The sequence below is a fragment of the Mchenga conophoros genome, linkage group LG12 (genome assembly GCF_057382185.1).
Source record: "Mchenga conophoros isolate Kocher_MC1m ecotype Shallow Benthic linkage group LG12, M_conophoros_male_GT1.1, whole genome shotgun sequence".
NCBI lineage: Eukaryota > Metazoa > Chordata > Actinopteri > Cichliformes > Cichlidae > Mchenga > Mchenga conophoros.
In genome coordinates, this window is record NC_140537.1 from 18,741,719 (window position 1) to 18,758,228 (window position 16,510).

The following is a 16,510-nucleotide window of genomic DNA, read 5'->3' on the forward strand; positions in this document are numbered from 1 at the left end:
TTAAAAATCAAACAATGTGGAGCTGTGTGTAGTGAAAGACACATTTCCCTCTAAATTTATCTTACTATAAATAAATAAAAATCTTTTTCTACTCTCTAATGTGGCCCACATCTCCACCTAGTGGACACTTGGGAAGTTGCCCACTTGAGGTAGTTCAAACATCCACTTATTTAAACTGGTGTTTTTATTTTCAGTCCTGATATTCATTTCAAAGAACATGCAAGCCACTTCCTGGTGATCTAACACATCCTTCTAACTAGGAAGCTTTCTAAACCAGATGGACCTCTTTTTCGTCTTTTTCTCATGTGGTTTTGGTGAACCCAGCAGGATGACCAGAGGGAGTTTGATTACAGGCTCTCTTGACAGAGGGACATCAAGGGTAACCTGTACAAATAAAATAAAGATACTTTGATTACTTACATTCTTTTTAAGTTGTGTCTGATTTTGCCTTTAATCAAAATCTACTTCTTCTGTAGACTAGATTGTATAATGCACTCTGTGTCTCCACCACAGGACCAGTGTTTACTGAAAGCACTGGCTTAAATCTGTTTGAGCGGATGGCATGGAACAGGTTGGACTGCAATGTGACGCTTTATGTGGTCTCATCAGTGTGTGGACAAGCCATGAGGAAATCTCCCCTTTCCTCCCTCTCACACTTCCTGTCCCCAGTATGCAGCCACTGTGCAGTGCTGTTACCGCTGTGCAAATGTATCCCAAAAAACCTCAGATCTCATTTGACTTATTGTCTCAGTGTTACACTGTTTCATCTTAAAATACGGTATTATTCTGTAATGTAACCTGGTGTAAGGCCATATCATTATACTGTCTTTAAACACAGTCTGTACCTTGAGTCTGTACTCCAGCTTCATCATGCAGCAGTTGAAGAAGGTAGGAGGGAGCTGCGGAGGGATACAAAGAACTTTGGTGGTGGTCTGACTGGTTTCAGCCGGAACAGGCTCTCCTGTCCCAAACAGGATGTCATTTGTGTGCACTTTCCTCTTTGACTCAGCAACAAAGGTCTGCTTCTCACACAGGTAGAATTTGGGTATTACTGCATGTGCTGAATCATTGAGCACTTCCACAGAGACTCCCACTGCCTCACCTGTGTATGTTTAGAAAAAAACCCCCACATTATTTATGTCTCAGTTAACAAAATTTAGGAAAATATATTCTGTGAGACATCGGTTTACCTTGCTTTAATCCCATTTTTTCTGAGGTAACATTCATAGTCACCTTTCCAGAGCCATAAAATGAAATCCTAGTTGCGTGTTGTTGCTCCTAGTATAATAATAATAATAAAAAAGGCAATGAAATAAGTCATGACACATTTAGGAGAGCTGAAGTTGAGCTCAGTCCAAAAAGAAAAAAGTTTTGTTTTTTTTTGTCTTTTACCTGAAGTCCAATGATAATCATTTCTGATTTGGAGGCAAAGGGGAACTCAGACTTGGTCCAAAAAGGAAACTCCGTCTTGGTTTTGTGTACAAGCCAAATCGACTGAGTAAGCTGTGCCCGCAAACTGTATGTGATCCTGCCCCATTTCCCTTCATAAGATGAAGGCATGTCTCTGAAAGAACCCAGAGGGAAATGATTTCATTCAAACATATGGAAAGAAAGTGTTTACATAATATAGATTTATTATTAGAGATCATGTTAGAGGGGAACACATACACATCTGGAATTACAAAGTTGAATGAATACACATTCCTCCCAGGGCTGATGGTTACCGAACCTTATAAAAAGAAACACTTTATGTTACCTGTATGTTCGTCAGTATTTATAACAGCAATTATATATCTCTCAGCTCAGAAACTTTACTGGGACAATACTAACCATCTCCCTTTTTATCTTGAAGAATAATGTGTTCAAAATAAAAGTATTTCTTCTTGTTGCTGTGGGCCACAATATCCTCTCCTTCTTTTTCATGCCAAGTTACCTTAGCCTTCCCTTTGGCTTTGACCGAAAAACACTGCACTTTGATTTCCTTGCTGATCACCACTATCACATTTCCAGAGAGGATGTCCCCAGGGGAGAAGGTGCCTTGTTCGTTCACCTTGTTGAATTCCACAAAGAGATGCTTGACGGTCATTAGAAGGATATATCAAACCGTCTTCTTATGGAGTGAAAGTGAGAGAATCCTCATTTGGTTGAAATTAAATCCCAACAATTTACTGCAAGCAGGTTTGACTTGATCCGCTGGGATGGAGTCTTTCCTTGACGAATAAGGATGCCAGTAAGGCAGGCGTATTCAGTGGAGCAGTGGACCTTCTTCAGAAGCTGTATCTGCGTCACACAGTATCATGTGATCAAGCCTGCAGGTGTTGCTTTCACAAAGGTAACTCTAGCCTCTACCTGTGTCACTGGTGATGGTATCGTATTGTATTACTTAATGATCAAGCTAAGTGATGAAAAATTGGTGTAGAAAATTCAAACAACAGATTTCTGAGGGCAACATGATGTCACTTTTGTGTTGATTTTTATCAAATGACTGTTTTTTTAATGTTCTAATATGACGTTAAAGGTGAAAAATTTTTAATGTGTTTGAATACTGAGTCACAATAAAATTAATTTAACCTTATTCTAACCATAAAAGGTACATAAGATGGAAACTTTGTTTTGAATTAAGTGTTAGAGAGTGAAAGTCTGAAAACAGAGACCAATCCAACTTGTTCAGTGTGTCATACTGCATTTGATATACAGTGTTTAAGCAATAAAACTTAAAAAATTAATAATTAAAGGTTTTAGCACAACTTTGTGTGACTCAGTTTAGTTAAAAAGTGCTGAAATACACTGAATCATTCACCTGACAGCCAAAGTGCAGAACTGAAATTCACACAGAAGAACTTGAAAACTACCTCAACATCTGAATTAATATTGAATGCTCATATTCTTTAAATCACAGGAAGACTTGGAATATCTATCTTAAATGTCTAAACTCAAGAATCTCAAATGAAAAAACGGAATATTTTCAGTTTGTAGTTTTACAGTTTACAGTAAGTGTTATTATGGCTTGGTTCGGCATAAGTCTGCATGAAATTAGTATAAGTCAACATAATGTCCTGTGAGCTTGGTGTGTGTGTGTGTGTGTGTGTGTGTGTGTGTGTGTGTGTGTGTGTGTGTGTGTGTGTGTGTGTGTGTGTGTGTGTGTGTGTGTGTGTGTGTGTGAGAAAGAGCCAAACTGGCATCAAATGACCAGGTAAAAGAGTTTTAAATCTTTAAGTGTTTTGTGGGTTTTATTTTAATACTAACTGCATTTTAGTGGGGAGATAATCTACACAGACTAAACACAGAGACAGTAGATTACATTAGATCAGTTGAAATGTGGAAGAATTCTCCACAGACAGGTAAATGGTTTCACTTCTAATCATACATAATTTTCCAAGACTGTAACTCTGGTCAAAATACTTTTTGAACCATGAGGGTCCCAAGGACTCTCTCAAATAATGGGGTCTTTCCTGCTGTTGAAACAAGCTCCTCACTGGAAATACAATATATCATTATGGGTCTGTTAGAAGGTACACTTTGATCCACACAGTTCAAAAAGTTAACATCTCAATGCCATCATCATCGAGAGTGGTAGTGGGGTACGTCGCATGTGCTCCGTAGGGAGGTGGAAGATCTCCACACTGGGGTGGTGTTTGCTGGGGTGTAGTTCCCCAGGCTGGATTTTCTGGGTTCCTAAAAGTGTCAAATCCAATGCCAGCAGAAGGATGTGGTTGTTTCACAACCGCAGGCATGATAACTATAGGAAGTTTGAGCTTTGGATCAATGGAACATTTGATTTTCATTTGGACCTGTGAAAACAAAATAACACACAAACAGTATTGTTTAGCTTTGTTTGTTTGTTTCAATGAATGTAGATGTTGATTCGCATGATTAGGAAGTATTTATATCAGCAGGCCTTTGTTGTTGCCCTGTTTTGTCACTAGAGGGCTCCCGTGCTTTAATCCAAGTTTCTCACTCTTTGTCTTTTTCCCTATTAGTGTTTGCACTTGCCTCTTAATGAGTGCTTTTCTTCCTTTATATGGAAGTACTTTAGTTCCTTTGAGTACTTAGATCCTTTGTTGTATTTCCTTTTGTGAACGTTAAAAAGAAGAAAAGCAGTTTTCCAAAAAAATGATTTGTTACAGTTACCTGTGACAGAAAAGAGGTGCCACTAACCAACTAGCAGCCCAAATAAAACAACCAAAATAAAACAAAGACAAGCCATCCAAGCTTCCTACCATTAGTTATATTACTTAAGCAGTACTCAAGTACACAAACAAAAGGACAGCTCTACAAGTTGTTTACCTTCAGCATGTACTCCAGGTTGATGATGTGGCTGTTCAAGATGGAGGGGGGTAGGTCTCCAGGGATGGTGATCACCTTGGTCACAGTTTTTCTGCCAGAAGATGCTTCAACAGCCTCAGCCTTATCCTTAAGGATGTCGTGTGTGTAAACTGTCCTGTGGCCCTGGGCAAAGAAACTGTGTTTCTGATACAGTATGAATTTGGGCTTCACTGTGCGACTCGAGTTGTTGTTGATTTCAACTGTGACCACGAGAGCTTCGCCTGTAAAGTACAGAAAGTTATCCTGTATAAATCACTGCCAAGCACAGAAAGACATTTCCTTACATCTACATAATATCTAACTTCCTTTCACTAATCAAAGGATCAGTGCCACAGAAACACCCCTCACTGAATCATGCACACTGGTTTCCTGTTTACAAGCACTTTAAGTAGCTGAGAGCTGGAATGAAATAAAGCAGTATTTTTAAATGATGGGAAGTATCATTTAAAAATACTGCTTTATCTGAAGAGTGAAAGCGCTTGACTCAACCAAACTTATAGTCACTTTCCAAAAAATAAAAATAAGGGAGAGGGCAGAAACTGAATACTGAAAGGCAGTAAGCCAAGTAAAGATAATTACCTTGCATGTATCCCATCTGAGTGGTATGAACATCTACTGAAACCTTTCCAGAGCCCAAAACAGATTTATCCTTACAAGTATACTGAGGTTCCTAAAAAGCAGACCCCCACATTATAAATGTGCTTTAAGGTAATGATCTCGTCTGCCTGAACACTATCAGTTATGAAATTAAATGATTGCTTTTTTTTTTAGGATTAATGATTTCTTACCAGAAGTCCAGGAATGCCCATGTCTGCCTTGGACACAAAAGTGAAGTGAGCCTTGGTTTTTCTTGTAATTGATTGTGTCAGCTCTGCTTTCACCTTATGAACAATTTTTCCACGGGCTCTTTTATAGGTTGATGGCAGTATTCTGTAAAATACAATACAAAAACATTCAAATGACCCACTAAGAAGCATAATGGAAATCTAAACCTCTGATTAAGACAAGAAGAGGTACCCATCAGGAATCCTGAACGAAAAAGGATACACGTGTCTTCCTTTTCCAATGACTTCAGTGCCTGGAAAAGAAGTAGGTGTTGTTTTGAACAGTCTGTTAAACAAGGAACAGTGTATCACATGTCAGCAACTGTGTTAATTCAATACATCACCATCGTGTCTTGATTCTCTCAAGATATCTTGTTTGATGTCATAATATGTCTCAGTAGCCCAGTAATCGCGGTAATCATTCTCTCCGTAATTCTCAGTCCAGCGTACCTTCGCTCTCCCTTGTCCTCTAAAAATCAGCGATTGGATTTTGGTTTCACCAGACACCTCCACAATAATTCTTCCATTAATCATATCTCCATTCGTGAAGGTGTTTTTGCTGTTGATGGCATCGTATTCGATTGAGAATCTTGTAATGGTCATTTTCAGATGGCAAAAAGTGGGATAAAAAAATTCTGTTGCAAAAACCAAGAGAAAACTCAGGCCAGTTGTGCCCAGCACAGCCACTCTCTGCCGGTTATATCTGCTTTCAAGTATACAAATAATGTGAAACCAGTTTTTCTTGTATCATACACCCTCTCAAAGCAGTGCCACTAAAAGATTTTCAGCTATGGAAACTTAACGGGGTTTAACATGAGATTACATTATGAATGATTTGAGACACACTCTCTGGATAACCAGCATGGTCTCTTCACAACCACATATTGGGGCAGCAAAAAATACCACCTTGTTTCTCTTTATTTATTTTTTATTGTAGGTGTGACTGCCACATGCTGGCTGCATCACATGATATATTTCACCACACCTACAGTAAATTTTCCACTTGATGCAGATTACATGCCATGATGTTAAAACTCTTTGAAATCCTAAGCAGAGGTGATGAGAAGTAACCTTAACAATAGACCCCGTTTTTCAGAGAGATGACAAAAGGGCCTTTTGGGGGGGGGAGCATGCTGCTGTTCTCGCGGCCCCTGATTCCCAAGGCTTGGGAGATAAGTTTCCACATATTTTGATAGCAAAAATTTGGGGGAAGTTCCCCAAAAAGGATTAACAAATTCTTGTTTGGAGGACATTACTATTAAATAAAACAGTAAAAGTATCACTAACAACACTATAATATTCACAGTAGGTTTAGAAATAATATTATATGAACGGTATCAACTTTTCCTGGGGAAACACGTTCTAAGTAAGTTAGTGTTAATAAGTGTTAATGACCCCTCTTACCAGATTAATTTTGTCTTAATAGTCAAAATTAATCTGGAAACACTGGCAAAACCTAAAACATACCAGGAAAAAAATGTTGCGGTCAATATTTTGATGGCCCCATGAACTGAAAGCAATTAACTCAAAGTAAAAGATGTCTAGTTATGTCAGCTTCATGTTTTGTGGTATATCTTGAAAAATTACTAAAATCCAAAGACCACCCCAAAGACGTTTATTTCGTTAAAAAAGTTTATTATCATACAGAGCTTTATTTCAAAGATACCAAAAAAACAAAACAAAAAAGTGCATTATATGTCACCTGCAGGCTTGATATTGTAATGCTGTTAACCAGTGAATGGAAAATATTTTACTCTTTACTTTTCAGAAAGGGATCCTGGGATCGGAGAGCACGGGATGGAACATAAAGGTGCAAAAGATCAGAGAGGTATGAAGGTGGCAGTCCATTTAAAGCTTTGTAGGTGAGCAGCAGGACCTTAAAATCTGCTCAAACCTGACAAGATAGCCAATGAAGGGATTTCAGTACAGCGTAATGCACTCAAATTTTCCAGTTTTAGTTCAAATGCGAGGCGCTGTATTTTGCACCATCTGTAAACCTCTAAAACTTTTCTTTGGTAGCCCAGAAAAGAGATCGTTACAATGATCAATACGTGAAGACACAAATGCATGGAGAAGAACCTCTGCAGTCTTGCTTGATAAAACTTGTCTAATTTTGGCTATGTTCCTTAAATAATAAAAGGTGGTCTTTGTTGTCTCTCTTACATGAGACTCAAAGGAGAGCACTGTGTCAAACCACACGCCCAAGTTTTTTACCTTCAATTTTCAAGATTAAATTTTGGGACATGTATTGAAATTTTTGTGGTCCAGTGACCATCAACTCTATCTTATCAGTATTAAGAAGCAGGAAGTTATCCGATTACCAGCCCCTAATTGCAGATAGACACGATTCTAATTTAGACATGTCAGCACAATTTCCAATGGTTAAAGGAACATAAAGGTGCAGGTTGTCAGCGTAACAATGAAAAGTTACATTAAAAGAACGTAAAAGAACACCAAGAGGCAGCAGATACAGGGAAAACAGCAATGGGCCAAGTACAGAGCCCTGAGGGACCCCATGCCCCACTGCACAGGTCTCGGAGAGATCATTTTTAAAACTAACAGTCTGAGATCTCCCAGACAGATAAGATCTCAGCCATGATAAAACATTTCCTGTAACTCCAATAAAATGTTCAAGCCTATCCGATAAAATACAGTGATCCACAGTGTCAAATGCAGCACTTAGATCTAGTAGTACTAAAACTGAAGTGCGATCACTGTCTGCATTTACCAACAGACTGTTTGCCACTTTGATTAAAGCTGTTTCTGTGGAGTGATTTGGTCTAAAAGCAGACTGAAATGGTTCAAACAGATTGTTTGTTGAAAGATGATCAGTGAGCTGCTTAAAAAGAACTTTTTCAAAGACCTTAGACAAAAAAGAAAAATGTGAGATGGGTCTATAGTTTGCAACTAAGTCAACATCCAGTCCAGGCTTTTTCAAGATTGGCACTACCACAGCAGATTTAAAACATTCAGGGAAGACTCCGGTCATCAATGAAGTATTTAAAAGAAACAGAATGTAGGGTCCTAATACTGACCACAGTTCCATTATAAGTACTGTTATACATTTTCTGCTTTCTGGAACACGTAGACACTTAAGATATGAAGTGTTTAATTAAAAAAAACAACAACAAAAAGAAACAATCAGGAGTGGATACTCCTATATGAGGCAGTTAAACACACACTATAGGGATTTGGTATAGTCTATAGCCACAGAAGTGCTTGGTGAACACTAGAGTGGCTCTTAATGACCACAGTATGCTTCTCGGTGTTTTCACACCATTTCCTGGCAAAGCATCTGGTCAGACCTGTTGCTAGGATTTATTCTCAAAATCTGGCAATGGAGGGTACATTGCATATGCTCCATAAGGAGGAGGGGGATCTGACGGTTGGGGAGCTGCTATTGGTTGTTGTGGCTCAAAACCCCACACTGGAGGGTTCGGGTTCGGGTTGAATCCAAAGGGGGTAGCAGCAGCAGCGGGATAGTGTGGTGGCACTGCAGGATAGGCCTGGAAGGCTGGCAGGATGGCTACAGGAAATGTAATCTCTGCAGAAAAAACACTTTTGCAAACAAATGAACAAAGCGTGACAATTGTGTTCAAACGCTTTCAGCAGCTTTACACAAAAGTCTTTCACTGTGTAAAATAAAGAACCGACAGAGAGCTTTAAATATCGCTCTGCTGCGATAACAAAGTAAAATGAAATTCATTTTCTTTCGAGGAACAGAGCATTCCTTCTTGGACCATTTTAGGTTAGCACAGCATAGATCTGGGCTGTTAGCTGATCTGGTGACTGATCTCCAGTGTGACAATGGGTATTAAGTTACTGACTGGAAACAGTCTTGACTATAGGCAATACAATCCAGTCATATTGTATTGTGTGCAAGCAATGTGACGCAGTATAATTACTAAGGGAATATTTTTGAGGGCAACATAGAACTACTTTAGGCACCTTTTTTATCAAATCAAGATTTTTAATGGACATATTGGTGAAAGCTTTTTTAGTATTTAGACACAATTAAAAGTCAAAAATCTACTTTAAGCAACTCTTTCAAATAACAAAAAACAGCAAACATCCCTTAACTTTCATCTGACCATAAGAAGGGAATAGCATCCGACCGTTGCTTTGGATTAAGTGCTATAACGACTGTAAGTGTTACAGTATAGCTGCCTGGCAGACAGGATGTGATGAGTGTAGAAATAATAACCAAAATAAAACAGGAAGAGAGGCACAGCTAAACAGGGAAGCAAGATTATATTAATCCGGCAGAGCTTCAACAGCATTCCGAGGGAGACTGGGGATGCAGTGGCTTGCAAAAGTATTCGGCCCCCTTGAACTTTCCCACATTTTGTCACATTACAGCCACAAACATGAATCTATTTTTTTGGAATTCCACATGAAAGACCAATACAAAGTGGTGTACACGTGAGAAGTGGAACGAAAATCATACATGATTCCAAACATTTTTTACAAATAAATAACTGAAAAGTGGGGTGTGCGTAATTATTCAGCCCCTTTGCTCTGAGTGCAGTCAGTTGCCCATAGACATTGCCTGATGAGTGCTAATGACTAAATAGAGTGCACCTGTGTGTAATCTAATGCCAGTACAAATACAGCTGCTCTGTGACGGCTTCAGAGGTTGTCTAAGAGAATATTGGGAGCAACAACACCATGAAGTCCAAAGAACACACCAGACAGGTCAGGGATAAAGTTATTGAGAAACTGAAAGCAGGCTTAGGCTACAAAAAGATTTCCCAAGCCTTGAACATCCCACGGAGCATTGTTCAAGCGATCATTCAGAAATGGAAGGAGTATGGCACAACTGTAAACCTACCAAGACAAGGCCGTCCACCTAAACTAACAGGCCGAACAAGGACAGCGCTGATCAGAAATGCAGCCAAGAGGCCCATGGTGACTCTGGACGAGCTGCAGAGATCTACAGCTCAGGTGGGGGAATCTGACCATAGGACAACTATTAGTTGTGCACTGAGTGGCAAGAAGAAAGTGGGAAAGTGTGGGAAAGTTCAAGGGGGGGCGAATACTTTTGCAAGCCACTGTATTAAGTCCAAATGGACCATGTTCAGCACTTCCATTGCCGAAGCCGCTGCACTGAGCTGCAGCCGCAAGGTAGTTGGTGCCTGTCATGGTGGTAATCCGCGAACCAAATGGAGGACACCAGAGGTAAGCGGTGCCACCAAGCTGAAGAAGGAGTCCTACCGGGCTTGGTTAGCCTGTGTGACTCCGGAGGCAGCTGATAGGTACCGACAGGCCAAGCGGAATGCGGCACGGGTGGTGGCAGAAGCAAAAACTCGGGTGTGGGAGGAGTTCGGAGAGGCCATGGAAAAAGACTGCACTGTGTATAGTGCGGGTGGAGTGCTGAGAAAATTGTCCGGCGGTCGAAGGAATACTTTGAGGACCTCCTCAATCCCACTGGCACGTCTTCCGTGGCGGAGGCAGAGTCTGGGGATGAAGGGGATGACCCGCCAATCTCTGGGGGCGAGGTCACTGAGGCAGTTAAACAACTCCTTGGTGGCAGAGCCCCTGGGGTGGATGAGCTCTGCCCCGAGTTCCTGAAGGCTCTGGATGTTGTAGAGTTGTCTTGGTTGACATGTCTCTGCAATGTTGCGTGGAGATCAGGGGCAGTACCCCTGGACTGGCAGACTGGGATGGTGGTCCCCATCTTTAAGAAAGGGTACTGGAGGGTGTGTTCCAACTACAGGGGAATCACACTCCTCAGCCTCCCTGGGAAAGTCTATGCCAGGGTGCTCAAGAGGAGAGTCCGTCTGTTAGTCAAACCTCGGATACAGGAGGAACAATGCGGTTTCCGTCCTGGTCGTGGAACACTGGACTAGCTCTTTATCCTCTCAAGGATACTCGAGGGCACATGGGAGTTTGCCCAACCAGTCTACATGTGTTTTGTGGACTTGTAGAAGGCATTCCACCGTGTCCCTCGAAGGGTCCTGTGGAGGGTGCTCCGGGAGTATGGGGTGTCTGGCCCATTGCTAAGGGCCATTCAGTTCTTATACGACCGTTGCAAGAGCTTGGACCGCATAGCCGGCAATAAGTCAGACTTGTTCCTGGTGGGTGATGGGCTCCGCCAGGGCTGCCCTTTGTCACTGATTCTGTTCATAATTTTTATGGACAAAATTTCTAGGCGTAGCTAAGTGGCGGAAGGCTTTCACTTCGGTGGTCAAAGGATCTCATCTCTGCTTTTTGCAGATGATGTGGTCCTGTTGGCTTCATCAGGTGATGGCCTCCAGCTCACCCTGGAATGGTTCGGAGCCGAGTGTGAAGCGGTGGGAATGAGAATCAGCACCTCCAAATCTGAGACCATGGTCCTCAGCCGGGAAAGGGTGGAGTGCCCACTCCGGGTCAGGGACGAGACCCTGCCCCAAGTGGCGTTTAAGTATCTCGGGGTCTTGTTCACGAGTGATGGGAGAAGGGAGCGGGAGATCGACAGACGATTTGTGCAGCAGCTGCAGTGATGCGGACGCTGTACCGGTCTGTTGTGGTGAAGAGAGAGCTGAGTGTAAAAGCAAAGCTCTCAATTTACTGGTCGATCTACGCCCCTACCCTCACCTATGGCCACGAGCTGTGGGTAGTGACCGAAAGAACGAGATCGCGAATACAAGCGGTAGAAATGGACTTCCTCCGAAGGGTGGCTGGCCTCTCCCTTAGAGATAGGGTGAGAAGTTCGGCCATTCGGGAGGGGCTCAGAGTAGAGCCGCTGCTCCTCCACATCGAAAGGAGCCAGTTGAGGTGGTTCAGGCATATGACAAGGATGCCCCCTGGGCGCCTCCTGCACGAGGTTTTCCGGGCATGTCCCACCGGGAGGAGCCCCCGGGGCAGACCCAGGACACACTGGAGAGATTATATCTCTCGGCTGGCCTGGGAACGCCTTGGTCTTCCCCCAGATAAACTGGAGGAGGTGGCTGGGGGAGAGGTAGGTCTGGGCTTCTCTATTTGGGCTGCTGCCCCCACGACCCGGCCCTGGATAAGCGGAAGAAAATGGATGGATGGATGGATGGATGGATGGATGGATGGACGATAAAAAGGTTTGTTTTCTGCATTATTCGTTCACTTACGCACAAGTCTACTGTTGCTTGCACCTCTGATAAAGTTTCACAAGTGTCAGATTTCTTTTTATAGATATAAAAATATGGATATGTACTGATAAATGATCAGAATTATAATATTTCTGACTGTCTGAGGCAAAATTTCCCCGATTCATGCTGAATCGATCGAATTGTGGATTGAATCGAATCACGACCTTGTGAATTGGAATCGAATAGATTCTAGAAATCAGTGACGATACCCAGCCCTAGTCTATAATTTTGGACAGTAAGGTGGAATAACCAACTAATACAGTTTTAAGACTCACTGCAGTTTCTAGCAAACATTTTTCAAGCTGCTTACCCTGAGTCTGTGCTCAGCTTTGATGATGTTGCAGTTGAAGATTGAGGGCTCCACATCACGGGGAATGGTGATGACCCTTGTGACAGTTTCTTCTGCAGATGGAGGGATGGCGTCTCCCACCTCTTTCAAGAGGTCTTTAGTATGGACCCTTCTCTTCTTGCAAAGAAACTGTGCTTTCTGTACAAACAGTAAATGGTAAATGGTGTTAAATTGAATTTATTTGCCAAAGACAGTGACTATATCAAATTTACTCCTGACCCCATAGGCCCCAACGTGAACCTTGGAGCACATACTTTTATACATCAGTTAATGGTTGTCGTGTCCAAATTGCCCAAATGGACTCTAAGGTTTTAGAAGAAGCATTACATTAGGATGTGTCATATGATGAGTAGAATATAAGGGTTCACATTAAACTGGAATCACCAGCCACAAACACAAGATGTTGGTTTTGCATTTCAAATATGATGTTTTATTAGAAAAATATAGTAACACAGCTTAAACCTATTCGCTGGAACGTTCAAGACAATTTACTACACAGCAAAAGCAAGACACAAGTAGGCAAAGTTCTTTGTGCTACAGAGTGCTCTGGGAGGCACACAGAGTCTCCACAGACTACTAAGGATCAAACCTCTACCAACATGACATTGATTATAAAACTCTAAGCATATATGAGTAGATATTTCTAAGCATAAATGACAATCAACAATACAAATCTGACAAACTCTTGTAAATATATTATTTACACAGATATTAAATGTATACAATCTTACAGTTTAAATAGGAAAGTAAATTAAGATCTGTTAGGAGTTAGAAGATAACAACTGCTAATATGAAAACCAGCATTTTCTGATTTATTGCCTCAATTGATGTCATCTTCACAGTTTGGGGTATGAAGGAACAAACAATAGGTGCTTGGTAGCTTTAACAGCACACCAGTCTGCTTTTCTGAATGTATTCAATCATTTGTGTCAAGTCTGTGTTTAAGGCTTAAATGTTCTCTCTCAAGGGAGATTTTCAAAGTGCAGTCTTATAATCATCAAGAGTGGTAGTGGGGTACATCGCATGTGCTCCGTAGTGAGGTGGAAGATCTGCAAGTTGGGGTGGTGTTTGCTGGGGTGTAGTTCCCCAGGATGTTTTTTCTGGGTTCCTAAAAGTGTCAAATCCAATGCCAGCAGAAGGATGTGGTTGTTTCACCACCACAGGCATGATAACTATAGGAAGTTTGAGCTTTGGATCAATAGAACATTTGATATTCAGTTGGACCTGTGAAAACAAAATAACACACAAACAGAATTGTTTAAGATTTTTTTGTTCAGGAATTATTGATTTCAGCAGGGCTTTGTTGTTGCCATGTTTTGTCACTAGAGGGCTCTCACGTTTTAATCCAAGCTTCTCAATCTTTGTTTTCTTCCATTAGTTCCTCTGAGTACTTACATCCTTTATTTTATTTCCTTTTGTGAACGTTAAAATGAGGAAGGAGAAAAGCAGTTTAACAGTTTTCCATAAAAATGATTTGTTACAGTCACCTGTGACAGAAAAGAGGTGCCACTAACCAACTAGCAGCCCAAATAAAACCTTTTAAATGGCATATACAGAAACAAAGACAAGCTTCCTACCATTAGTTATATTACTTAAACAGTACTCAAGTACACAAACAAAAGGACAGCTCTACAAGTTGTTTACCTTCAGCCTGTACTCCAGGTTGATGATGTGGCTGTTCAAGATGGAGGGGGGTAGGTCTCCAGGGATGGTGATCACCTTGGTCACGGTTTTTCTGCCAGAAGATGCTTCAACAGCCTCAGCCTTATCCTTAAGGATGTCGTGTGTGTAAACTGTCCTGTGGCCCTGGGCAAAGAAACTGTGTTTCTGATACAGTATGAATTTGGGCTTCACTGTGCGACTCGAGTTGTTGTTGATTTCAACTGTGACCACGAGAGCTTCGCCTGTAAAGTACAGAAAGTTATCCTGTATAAATCACTGCCAAGCATAGAAAGACATTTCCTGACATCTACATAATATCTCTCTACAGGAGTTCAGGATGCTTTTATGCAGTTGGCTAAAGTCGGGTGATCCAGAGGCCAAATTATCTGGGCATATACCATCAAGAGTCATCCTCCCAAAAAAGCAACAACATGAAACTATATAAAACAAAATCCATCTCAGTGTAACACAGCCATTATGCCATTTTCCTCCAAATTCATATGACACAAAATAAGGCACAAAAGAGTCTGGAGAGTTTTATTCTTACATGACTTAATGTTCCTGGCACAAAAGGCGCCAAATGCAACCTTTTTTCTATCTTAAATGATTATTGGACTTTTCAACTTTTTGTCTTTACCTTCCTTGTAAGTCTAGTGTACAGTGGTTGATAATTTAGCTTGCCAAATGTACCCCCCTAGATGTTGCCAAAAACAGCACGTCAGCATCATACAGCTCGGTTCGTACTCATAAAAACAAAACTACAACAACAACTTTTAGCTTAGTACTCAATCAGCTATAACTTCCTTTCAATAATCAAAGGATCAGTTCCACAGAAACACCCCTCACTGAATCATGCACACTGGTTTCCTGTTTACAAGCACTTTAAGTAGCTGGGAGCTGGGATGAAATAAAGCAGTATTTTTAAATGATGCTTCATTAGGGAAGGAGTCTAAGGAGTAAAAAGCTCTTGACTCAACCAAACTTATAGTCACTTTCCAAAAAATAAAAAATTAAAATAAGGGAGAGGGCAGAAACTGAATACTGAAAGGCAGTAAGCCAAGTAAAGATAATTACCTTGCATGTATCCCATCTGAGTGGTATGAACATCTACTGAAACCTTTCCAGAGCCCAAAACAGATTTATCCTTACAAGTATACTGAGGTTCCTAAAAAGCAGACCCCCACATTATAAATGTGCTTTAAGGTAATGATCTCGTCTGCCTGAACACTATCAGTTATGAAATTTAATCGTTGCTTTTTAGGATTAATGATTTCTTACCAGAAGTCCAGGAATACCCATGTGTGTCTTGGACACAAAAGTGAAGTGGGCCTTAGTTTTTTTTGTAATCTTCATTGATTGTTTCAGCTCTGCTTTCACCTTATGAACAATTTTTCCATGGGCTCCTTTATAGGTTGATGGCAGTATTCTGTAAAATACAATACAAAAACATTCAAATGACCCACAAAGAAGCAGAATGGGAATCTAAACCTCTGATTAAGACAAGAAGAGGTACCCATCAGGAATCCTGAACGAAAAAGGATACACGTGTCTTCCTTTTCCAATGACTTCAGTGCCTGGAAAAGAAGTAGGTGTTGTTTTGAACAGTCTGTTAAACAAGGAACAGTGTATCACGTGTCAGCAACTGTGTTAATTCAATACATCACCATCGCGTCTTGATTCTCTCAAGATATCTTGTTTGATGTCATAATATTTCTCAGTAGCCCAGTAAACGTGGGTTTGATCTTGTCCGTAATGCTCACTCCAGCATACCTTCGCTCTCCCTTGTCCTCTAAAAATCAGCGATTGGATCTTGGTTTCACCAGACACCTCCACAATAATTCTTCCATTAATGATATCTCCATTCGTGAAGGTGTTTTTGCTGTTGATGGCATCGTATTCGATTGAGAATTTTTTAATGGTCATTTTCAATTGATGACAAAAAGTGGGGGAAAACAAAAATCTGTTGCAAAAACCAAGAGAAAACTCAAGCCAGTTGTGCCCAGCGCAGCCACTCTCTGCCGGTTATATCTGCTTTCAAGTATGCAAATGTTGAGGTGAAACCAGTTTTTCTTGTATCACACACCCTCTCAAAGCAGTACCACTAAAAGATTTTCAGCTATGGAAACTCGACGGAGTTTAACATGAGATTACATTATGAATGATTTGAGACAGTCAAGACACACACACTCTCTGGATAACCAGCATGGTCTCTTCACAACCACATATTGGGGCAGTGAAAAATACCA

The 16,510-nt window shown here is 41.0% G+C and overlaps 3 protein-coding genes across 3 annotated transcripts; all 3 read right to left on the bottom strand.

Moving 5' to 3' along the window:
* Positions 1-252: 252 nt before the first annotated feature.
* LOC146562423 (arrestin domain-containing protein 3-like) lies at positions 253-2,086 on the bottom strand. Its single transcript, XM_085295307.1, has 6 exons — positions 1,831-2,086; positions 1,669-1,729; positions 1,393-1,564; positions 1,191-1,278; positions 846-1,102; positions 253-384 (listed from the first exon to the last, which is right to left on the bottom strand). The coding sequence occupies exons 1-6, from the start codon at positions 2,084-2,086 to the stop codon at positions 253-255; spliced, it is 966 nt and encodes a 321-aa protein (XP_085151433.1).
* A 1,260-nt stretch (positions 2,087-3,346) lies between these two features.
* LOC146562424 (arrestin domain-containing protein 3-like) lies at positions 3,347-5,753 on the bottom strand. Its single transcript, XM_085293120.1, has 6 exons — positions 5,495-5,753; positions 5,344-5,404; positions 5,115-5,256; positions 4,906-4,996; positions 4,288-4,547; positions 3,347-3,791 (listed from the first exon to the last, which is right to left on the bottom strand). The coding sequence occupies exons 1-6, from the start codon at positions 5,751-5,753 to the stop codon at positions 3,534-3,536; spliced, it is 1,071 nt and encodes a 356-aa protein (XP_085149246.1). The 3' UTR covers positions 3,347-3,533.
* A 7,278-nt stretch (positions 5,754-13,031) lies between these two features.
* On the bottom strand, positions 13,032-16,247 carry LOC146562425 (arrestin domain-containing protein 3-like). The gene is made up of 6 exons (XM_085293121.1): positions 15,929-16,247; positions 15,778-15,838; positions 15,543-15,690; positions 15,339-15,429; positions 14,247-14,506; positions 13,032-13,826 (listed from the first exon to the last, which is right to left on the bottom strand). Exons 1-6 carry the CDS (start codon positions 16,185-16,187, stop codon positions 13,578-13,580), a joined length of 1,068 nt encoding a protein of 355 aa, XP_085149247.1. The 5' UTR covers positions 16,188-16,247; the 3' UTR covers positions 13,032-13,577.
* Between the last annotated feature and the right edge of the window lie 263 nt (positions 16,248-16,510).

Coding starts and splice junctions, on each gene's coding strand:
- LOC146562423 (XM_085295307.1), bottom strand. CDS start 2,086: ATGACCGTCAAGCATCTCTTTGTGGAATTCAACAAGGTGAACGAACAA. Junction 1,730..1,830: donor TCAAGATAAAAAGGGAGATG/GTTAGTATTGTC, acceptor TCTTTTTATAAG/GTTCGGTAACCATCAGCCCT. Junction 1,565..1,668: donor AACTTTGTAATTCCAGATGT/GTATGTGTTCCC, acceptor GGGTTCTTTCAG/AGACATGCCTTCATCTTATG.
- LOC146562424 (XM_085293120.1), bottom strand. CDS start 5,753: ATGACCATTACAAGATTCTCAATCGAATACGATGCCATCAACAGCAAA. Junction 4,548..4,905: donor TCAGATGGGATACATGCAAG/GTAATTATCTTT, acceptor TGTACTTTACAG/GCGAAGCTCTCGTGGTCACA. Junction 3,792..4,287: donor ACCTGGAGTACATGCTGAAG/GTAAACAACTTG, acceptor TTGTTTTCACAG/GTCCAAATGAAAATCAAATG.
- LOC146562425 (XM_085293121.1), bottom strand. CDS start 16,187: ATGACCATTAAAAAATTCTCAATCGAATACGATGCCATCAACAGCAAA. Junction 15,839..15,928: donor GAGAGAATCAAGACGCGATG/GTGATGTATTGA, acceptor CTTCTTTTCCAG/GCACTGAAGTCATTGGAAAA. Junction 15,691..15,777: donor TCGTTCAGGATTCCTGATGG/GTACCTCTTCTT, acceptor TGTATTTTACAG/AATACTGCCATCAACCTATA.